Genomic DNA, 10,023 nt, shown 5'->3' with positions numbered 1-10,023 from the left:
GGGAATGGCATGACTAACCATGATGAGGAACATGGTCCTAGGAGATTGCAGTCCAGTGAGCAAGATAGACATAGATAAGTCATTATTTGTTTTAAAAAAAAGAATACCAGGAGAAAGATGTAAAACTAAAATGAGTCTGTGTGATAAATAGTAGGTGAGCCAGTTATCCAGATATTGGAGGAAGACTTAAAAGAACAGATAGTATTTGAACTCAGATTTGAAGGATGGGTCAAATTTTCAAAGATGTGGTAAGGAGGAACAGCAGTAATATCGCTAGTAATATTTAATTTGAGGATTGAACTGTTTGAATGAAGTATTTATTGTGAGTTTGCTAAGGTTAATTGGAAGATTTACTTTTGTCTTTCTACAGTTAGCATATTTCTATCCTGCACCTGTAGGTATCTGTGTTCCTAGTGAATTTTTTTCTTCAACATTTTCTCCCAGTATTTTTTTATGAAAAAATGTTAAATATATGGAGGAATTTCTGCTGTTAACATTGTACTATATTTGCTTTATCACATACTTTAATTTATATATCCTATCTATCCATCAATGAACCTAACTTTTGCCCCCTCTTTTATTTTGAAATAATTATAAATTCATAGGAAGTTGAAAGAAAGTATACAGAAGGTCTTGGATGTCTTTCATTAATTTCCTCCAATGGTATCAATCTTTCATAATTATAGTACAGTGTCATAACCAGGAAACTGATGATTTATTCAGATTTCATCAGTTTTACATGCACTCCTTCATTTGTGTGTATGTGTGGTTGTGTGTGTGTAAGTATAATTCTGCGCAAAATTTGTATCATGTGTAGCTTTGTATAGCTACCACAACAACCAATATATTGAACTGTTTCATTACCACAAGGTTCCCTTGTGCTACCTCTATACACACTTCCTTCCATATCCCCATTCTTAACCTGTGGCAACTGTTAATCTGATTTCCATCTCTGTAATTCTGTTATTTTGAGATGGAATCATGAAGTGTATAGCCTTTCGAAATTGTCTTTCTTCACTCAGTGTTATTAATGCCCTTGAAATTTTTGATGCATTTGAATAATTCTCCCTGATTACTTCAGCATTTATAGTGTTAACTAGGGTACAGTGTTTGTTTCTGAGGCAAAATTTATATCCAATGAAATGTACAAATTTTCTTAATCTCTTTATGCTGCTGCTGCTGCTGCTGCTAAGTCGCTTCAGTCATGTCCGACTCTGTGCGACCCCATAGACGGCAGCCCACCAGGCTCCTCTGTCCCTGGGATTCTCCAGGCAAGAATACTGGAGTGGGTTGCCATTTCATTTTCCAATGCATGCATGCATGCTAAGTCGCTTCAGTCATGTCTGACTCTGTGCGACCCCATGGACAGCATCCCACCAGGCTCCTCTGTCCACGGGATTCTTCAGGCAAGAAAACTGGAGTGGGTTGCCATTTCCTTCTCCTAATCACTCTATAGTTTTAATCAAAAGATAGAAATGTTACTTTTTGTAAGGAAATAAGTTTTACTGTACTTTAATATATCTCTGGGTGATTCTACCCATGAGCACCATACAAATTCAAGTATATTTTACAAATTCAAGTATCACCAAGTATTGGTAGCATTTTAAAAAATTCTTCAATGATACAGAAAAAGTTAGACATCTGTTAACTTTAAATGGGTCAGTACAAAGCCTACTTCAGTGAGAAACTTATGCTAATATGATGGTGAATGATAAAATATTTGTTACTAGGAAGGATTGAGTTTTAAAATTCTTGTGCTGTGGGAAGAAACTTTGAAATATATAAGATCCAACTATTTATTATTTTGCTGCTGACACTTCTTAAATTCCACATTGTACTTTCCTTATAAATTATTTTTATTCATGTTTTGGATCCCAGAGCATAGTTTAGGACTCACTAGTTATTTTAAAATTTTTGGCTTTCAGTTTTATTTTACATGATTTTACTTATGTAGATAATTTTAAGTACACTTTTATTCCCTCAAGGAGACGAAGCCTTATCTAAATCAGTGCCTGTCACAGTGGATGATGACGACGATGACAATGATCCTGAAAATAGGTATGATTCCGTCTGTAAGGACCTTAAAAAGATTATAACACACCCTAGGCATGGGCACAAAGAGCAGCATCGGAATCGCAAGCAAGTTGTACAAACCAGGAGTGCCAGCTTTAGAAAGACTAACTCGCAGTCTTCCTCCATGTTTCAAAGAAAGGCCAAAAAAATGGGGTAACTCTGAAACCTTAAGAGAAAATAAATATAAATATCAACACATCCAGCATAGGGTGTGTTATAAATACAACACTGTCAATTTTTATGTTTCATGTAAACTGTGATAAGTTTTTGAGAATATTTTAATTTTGACAGATTATTTATTAGTGAAAGTGAATCATGTCTCAAAAATTGTTGACAGCAGAAATCTCTATCCTCAATATTGATTATTGTTTTAAATTGCCATCCAATGTGATGATCCTATTCATTAAAACCTGTTCAAAGTGAAAAAAGGAGACTGGTCAGATGATTAAGAAATTGCTTTCAAAATAAGTATCTATTTGCATAGTGTCTAGACTGATTTAGATTTTAACAGCTTTTCAAATAAAATAGAAGTAGACAGTTTGATAGTGTTAACATTAATAATACTTATATAATAGGTTTAAATGTGAACATTGTAGTCTGTACAGATTGACTTAACTAAGGGATAGCAGGGAGAAGAAAAAAAATAAAGATACACCCATATCTTAGCAATGAGGAATAAAGAAAGTAGAGATATTCAAAAATTTATGTTTTTTATATATCTTTTAAACCCTTCCTGAACTAGAAGATCCCACATACTCATAATCTTCATGGAGACAGTGTGGTGTAATGGATGGAATTTGGGGATAATGGGCATAAGATTATCTGACTTCTAGTTCTGACTTTTCTGTGTGATCTTGGAAAAGTGATTTTTGCCACAATTTTCTGTTTTCTAAAATGAAAAGATTGGATGAAATGTTCTCTGATCAATTCTGGCACCAAAAATATATGATAGACTTGAGATTTTACTATAGAGTACAATATTAATATCCATTTATTCCTAATAGTAAGCTCTAATAACTAAGAAAGCATGAAGATAAACATTAATTTTTGTGTCATAATTTTGTAAGGAATTAACTGAGTTATTAAAAGCTATGGGGCCAGCTGTCACTATAGTTTTGTTATGTCTTGTTGTTGCTGACAGGTTTTTCTGTTTCAAAGATCAGCATTCTCCTAATTACTAGGACAGCATTTTTATTAAGGTGAATGAACAATAATTTTTATTTTGTAGTTTTGAATAGAGCTTCAGCTCAGTTGCTCAGTCGTGTCCGACTCTTTGCGACCCCATGAATCGCAGCACGCCAGGCCTCCCTTTCCATCACCAATTCCCGGAGTCCACCCAAACCCATGTCCATGGAGTTGGTGATGCCATCCAACCATCTCATCCTCTGTCGTCCCCTTCTCCTCCTGCCCTCAATCTTTCCCAGCATCAGGGTCTTTTCAAATGAGTCAGCTTTCCGTATCAGGTGGCCAAAGTATTAGAGTTTTAGCTTCAACATCAGTCCTTCCAGTGAATACCCAGGACTGATCTCCTTTAGGATGGACTGGTTGGATCTCCTTGCAGTCCAAGGGACTCTCAAGAGTCTTCTCCAACACCACAGTTCAAAAGCATCAATTCTTCTGTGCTCAGCTTTCTTTACAGTCCAACCCTCACATCCATACATGACCACTGGAAAAACCGTAGCCTTGACTAGATGGACCTTTGTTGACAAAGTAATGTCTCTCTGCTTTTTAATATGCTGTCTAGGTTGGTCATAACTTTCCTTCCAAGGAGTAAGCGTCTTTTAATTTCATGGCTGCAGTCACCATCTGCAGTGATTTTGGAGCCCCCCCAAATAAAGTCTGCCACTGTTTCCACTGTTTCCCCATCTATTTCCCATGAAGTGATGGGACCAGATGCCATGATCTTCATTTTCTGAATGTTGAGCTTTAAGCCATTTTTTTCACTCTCCTCTTTCATTAAGAGGCTCTTCAGTTCTTCTCCACTTTCTGCCATAAGGGTGGTGTCATCTGCATATCTGAGGTTATTGATATTTCTCCCAGCAATCTTGATTCTAGCTTGTGCTTCCTCCAGCCCAGCGTTTCTCATGATGTACTCTGCATATAAGTTAAATAAGCAAGGTGACAATATACAGCCTTGTCATACTCCTTTTCCTATTTGGAACCAGTCTGTTGTTCCACGTCCAGTTCTAACTGTTGCTTCCTGACCTGCATATAGGTTTCTCAAGAGAAGGTCAGGTGATCTGGTATTCCCATCTCTTTCAGAATTTTCCACAGTTTCTTGTGATCCACACAGTCACACGGCTTTGGCATAGTCAATAAAGAAGAAGTAGATGTTTTTCTGGAACTCTCTTGCTTTTTTGATGATCCAGCAGGTGTTGGCAGTTTGATCTCTGGTTTCTTTACCTTTTCTAAAACCAGCTTGAACATCTTGAAGTTCATGGTTCATATATTGCCAAAGCCTGGCTTGGAGCATTTTGAGCATTACTTTGCTAGAGTGTGAGATGAGTGCAATTGTGTGGTACTTTGAGCATTCTTTGGCATTGCCTTTCTTTGGGATTGGAATGAAAACTGACCTTTTCCAGTCCTGAGGCCACTGCTGTGTTTTCCAAATTTGCTGACACTGAGTGCAGTACTTTCACAGTATCATCTTTCAGGATTTGAAATAACTCAGCTGGAATTCCATCACCTCCACTAGCTTTGTTCTAGTGGAGATTAGTCATAGATAAACTCAGGTGCTGTCATCTGCTTATTTTTTGATTAAACATATATATCCAGTTTTTTTCAAATTTCATTAAATTTTATGTTACAGGCATTTAAATTTTATTCTTTTTTAGCATGCTTTAATTCCTCTTCATTTATTTATGTTATTTGTTTTCTTGTAAATTATATGGTCTCAAATGTTATTGAAAGGCTAATAATGTTTAAAACTTGCTATATCCTAATTTACTTATGGGTTATGAACCTTAATTTCATATTTAACCACCAAATAAGTGTTATTAGGGTGCAATAATTTTTGTGTTAGAGCTTGTCAAAATATAAGTATACTTTTTATCTTTAAAGTTACTTGATCATATCTCTCTGTAACTGGCAGGTATTTTATTGAAAGGCATCTTTAATTCCATCGTTTATTTGTGATTTAAAAAGTACAACCATGTTGAGTACTTTCAAGAAGAATTTTATTTTGAGCATGTTTTTCTTTATATCCAGTTTAGTGTACTTTTATAAAATATGCCATTAATAACTTGTTTCATATGCAGTATACCAAAGAGGTATCTAATATCCATGTGTTATCTAATGATGGGGATATAATACCTTTTAAAATTATTTTAGTATAGACAGTGTACTTGAGCATATTTGAATATGTGCTAAGCAAGTTTTAAAAGTTTGCTTTTCAGATCATGAGAACGTCTTGGAGTTATTTTTTACCTTTTACATTTTTGAGTTGGATATATTTTAGTAGACAGCATATTGTAATGATGTATAAATTTGTACACAATTGTGTATAAATTTCATATGCTTTGCCTTTTTAGCAGTATTGTAACACATTTTTACTGTTGATATTTATGGACAGGTAAATAGTGTATTAATGCAAATAGTTAATTATTTGGATGCAATAAATGTCTGTAAAACTTTTCTCTTGTTCAAGCATTTAATTTTTATTATAATCGCTCTTTTCATGAGAGTTGAAACAATTTGGTAGAACCAAGATATGCAAGCTAGTTTGTAGTCAACTAAGTTTTGATATTTCTGAAATTGAGGAAGTGAATACTTTATAATTCTTTAAACATATGTTCTTATATATAACATATATATTTACCTATGTGTGTGAAAATTTTATGACAGATTTCATTACAATTTATCATTTTCATTTTAAAGTCATAATAGGTTTTGAGGTAATTTAAAGAACTTAGTCTTGTCCTGAATATTTTAGTAGGTGTGAAATAAAATAAGTTATTTTAGCATGCTATTATGTAGTATCATTCGTATTTGAAAGTAAATGTATGCTATTGTGAGATAGAGTGGTCTAACTTGTAAAATAATTTCTATTTAATTACCTTTAGTAAACAGTGATAAAAATTATAGGTTGAGCAGCAGTTTAACTTTTATAATTTTTGTTTCAGGTTTTTTGAAAAAATATAAATAGACTAACTTTATATTTTGAATTTGTATAACAATTTAATTCAGATTTTATAACAGGCTTTATATACTTTTTGGAAGGGAAAATGATATCAGTTTGTCAGATTATTTAAATTATACATGTAATTTTAAGGTCATTTATTTGAATTGTCCATTATGTTAATGTTTCCTTTCAAATATCTGTTTTGTTTTAAATTGATTCTTTCATTAAAAGGATATTTAATGTTTATTTTAATACCTGCACTGTGAATTAGCCTCAGTCATAACATAGTAGTGTATTTAAGTTCAGTAGTGATGGTGTTGAGGATTATTAAATCAGGTTTTTCTTCAGAGGTTGCATGTTAAACTATCACTGAAGAATCCAGCCCCTCCAGAAGTATTCAGAATATTCTTTATTTGTAATTTTTACAGGGTGTGGAAAATATTTAAAACTGAGCTTTTAAAGGAAAAAAACTAGATTGTCAGAATTTTTCCTAAATCTGCAATTTTAAAAATCCAAACTTAGCTTAAATTGAGGCTTTTTATATGTATATCCTTTATGGCCACACATATTAATATTTACTTTATAGTAGAAAAATGCTTAGTTAGGTTGACTAATATTGCATAGTTTTTCTCATAATTTCTGTCTCAGTGGGGCTAATTTTTTTTCATAGAAGTGAAATTTGATGTGGAGATTGCTTAAAGAAATTGCCCATTGTTAATAGAATTTGTGGGACTACGTTGTAGCCTTTGTTTTCCAGTTGTTATATCATTTGGTACTACTTTGCTTTTCAGACTGGAAAACATACAAATGATTATTTTTTTCCCCTACTAGTTTGGTGTATTCTGTTGATGCAGGCTCTGTGCTATTAATCAAGCATATTTTTGGAAGTGATTAATGAATGATTCCTGGATGTTTTTCATTCTAATAAAGATATTTGATGATTGTTTACTTGGTTTCAGCAAAGATTATTGGCTTGAATATATGTCAAGTCCCTTTGACATATGACTTTGGTTTCTTAAGCACGTTTACAAGTGTTCATCTTCTATATATGTCTTTAGCTGTTCTTTACAAATTTGCTAAACTGCAGTAATTTTTTTCTGTGAATTTTTTTTCATATTTGATTTGCAAAATTGATTTAGGTTTCACTGAGCTTTAAAAAGAAACATAGGTTTTAAATGAGTATTTTACTTGTTTCATGTTTGAATAAGGGTTTTAAATATCTGGCAATTTTAAGGCAATTGTTTTTCAATTTCCTTTGTCTTTCCAGTGCAGGTAAGTATTGAAAGTCAAGTATAATACAGGTGATCTAGCCACTGATATAATCTACCTGAGATATAAACATTATGTTCAGCCTTTTCCCCCTATTTTCTATTGTTTGGTGATAGTAGGACTTTGAGAAAATGAGAAAAAGCTCCCATCCCCACTCCCCAAAAAAGAGAGTGTTTTGAGTTTCTAGGGTGAGCAAAAAAGGTTGATTTTTATGACTATATAGTCTTTGGATTTTGAAAATAAAATTAAGGCAAATTCTTTTTTTTTCAAATTCTTTGATTTTACTTTTCAAGTATTAAATATTAAAAAATTGAACTAGTTCTTTAGTATGATCAAATTTCCTAAATTAATATCAATGTTAATAAATTTCTTATTAAAAGTTTCTCTAAAATTGGCTTAGATTTTTACATAAAATCAGGGAATACACATTTTGTAATTTGAGCCCATGCATAAATTGTTAATAAACTTTGAGTTCTTAATTTCATACAGCTTTTATCTTTCTACTCCTAAGATTTTTTTAAAAGTTATTTGATACTAATTTTCAGTAAACGGTGATGTTTTTTATTAAGTGCAAACATTATAGAACATGTGACTAAAATATTTCAAGGTGGTGTTTGGCTTTTTGGTTATTTAGTGACTTCATCATTATCTCATGAATAGCACTCTCTTCATTATGCCTTGGTTATATTTTTTTCATAGAAAGGGTCATATCAAGTTACTGGGTTGGTCAAAAAGTTCATTCAAGTTTAACCCAGTATCAATTTTGGAGCCTTCCCTGGTGGTCCAGTGGTTAGGACTCTGTTTCCACTGCAGTGGAGTTGGATTTGATCCAAGCTTAGCCAAGTGACCAAAAAAAACACAAAAACTAATTTTGAACCAGAGTTTAAAAAAATACTAATACAGATTTTGAAGATGAGGAATTCCTTTGTAGTTTTATGCAGTGTTTATCTTTTATTCTCAACCTGAAGTATATAATACTTGTTAAAACAAAGCGTCCCTCCATACTAGAGGGTTATGTGTCCCTCACCCTGTTCTCAAAAAAATTTTTATTGTGAGAAATTTTATTTATTCAACATTTTTGACTGTAGTTATTTGAATTGTTTTATAGATCAACCTTTTATATATGGTGTATTGTTTTAGTATTACATTTACTTAGTTGTTTTTTATCTCTAAAACTATAATCTTATTCAGAATTCTCTGTTTTAACTATTCTTTTGTGATATTATGCACAGAATGCAAAAAAAATTAATTTGTCACCTTTGTGTATGGAGCCACACTATTTTGGCTTTCTAAAAATGTGGTTTCATTTAGTAATTTTCTTCAACCCTGTTTTCAGAATCTCTTGAAAGATAAAGACAGTAGATTGTTGGGGATATCTGAAATGGTCTATCAGTATTTTAGCGATAGTGCATACTAGGTGAAAGATGTTTACAACTCTTTTTTTAAAAATCTTTAAAAATGAAAGCTTGAATTCTTTCATTTCTAAATACATAATCTTAAAAATCAATGAAATACAGATATCTTTAAGAATGTGACTTTAGTGTATTGCCCTAAGCACTCATTAATTAGCACAGTAGCAATGAATGAGTAGAGAATATAGGACTAACATAGTAAAATTAGTAGCAGATTGGGATTTAGGAGCTTAGATTGTACTTCTGGCTTTGCCACTTACTAGCTTTGTTTCTTTGGCCAAGTCATTTCCCCTTTTTAAGCCTGTTTCCTCATCTGTGAAATGACAAACTTGGACTCTGAGGTCCTTTCTTCAGCTCTAATATTTTGTGTTGCTTTTGTAATGACTGTTTCTCTAAAATTCCCTGGTGGAAGAGATTCTCTTGATTATTCCTTTTTTAAGAAACTGAGTATTTTGAATTATCGATTTTTCTACCAGCCAAGAGGTGGTTTACTTTCTTTTCCTGTTTGAGTGCTTAAACAAGAGGCATTACTGATTTCCTTTCTAGGAAGGATCAGAATTACTAAAGGCTTTCTTGTCTCGCTTGCTCTCTGTGTGATTGCTCATTTGTCTTTGCATTGTTGGCCTCATTCCTTATTTTATTTTTGCTTTATTTTAGTAGCTGATGGTGCAAGGATAATAAGGCATTATCTTATCTTGGTATTCATTATGTGATTTAGCTTGTTTGAGTTTTGAGGTTCTATTACTCTTTCATGCTACCACTTCTGATCATTGTTTGTGGGTTTTTATCCTCCTTTCCATATTGTTTTGCTTTCTTCCCCTCTCCTTTCCTTCCCTTTCAGGAAAATGGAGAAGTGGCTCCATTACTTCTGGTTCTGCCAGGTTTTCTGCCACAAGGTTGGCACAACTAGTGCCTCTGATGCTTCTGGTAGAGTTGTGACTGCTTTGAATGCTGTACCTGCCCCAAGATGTAATGCTGAGCATTGAGATTCTAGGGGCAGTACCTTGTTGCCTGGATGATTTTCTCAGAAACATCCTGGAAAACCTCAAGAAAGGAAACTTCAGAGCAAACAGAATCAACTAGGAATCATGACTATACATCCATCACATGCATTCCAGCATGGGTCCAGCTGAGGCCTCCAAAATGACG

General features: G+C 33.2%; 1 protein-coding gene across 17 annotated transcripts in view; it reads left to right on the top strand.

The window, feature by feature from the left end:
• The window catches only part of ATRX (ATRX chromatin remodeler), a 275,615-nt gene that overhangs the window by 114,407 nt on the left and 151,185 nt on the right, over positions 1–10,023 (top strand). For all 17 annotated transcript variants that reach the window (XM_060408304.1, XM_060408302.1, XM_060408303.1 and 14 more), the window contains one exon: positions 1,986–2,058. In XM_060408304.1, coding sequence (XP_060264287.1) covers positions 1,986–2,058 — 73 coding nt within the window. The remainder of the gene's footprint in view (positions 1–1,985; positions 2,059–10,023) is intronic.

This window comes from Ovis aries, chromosome X (assembly GCF_016772045.2).
Source record: "Ovis aries strain OAR_USU_Benz2616 breed Rambouillet chromosome X, ARS-UI_Ramb_v3.0, whole genome shotgun sequence".
NCBI classification, from domain to species: Eukaryota; Metazoa; Chordata; class Mammalia; order Artiodactyla; family Bovidae; genus Ovis; species Ovis aries.
Note: the sequence above shows the minus strand (reverse complement) of the source record. Positions and strands in the feature narration are given on the sequence as shown.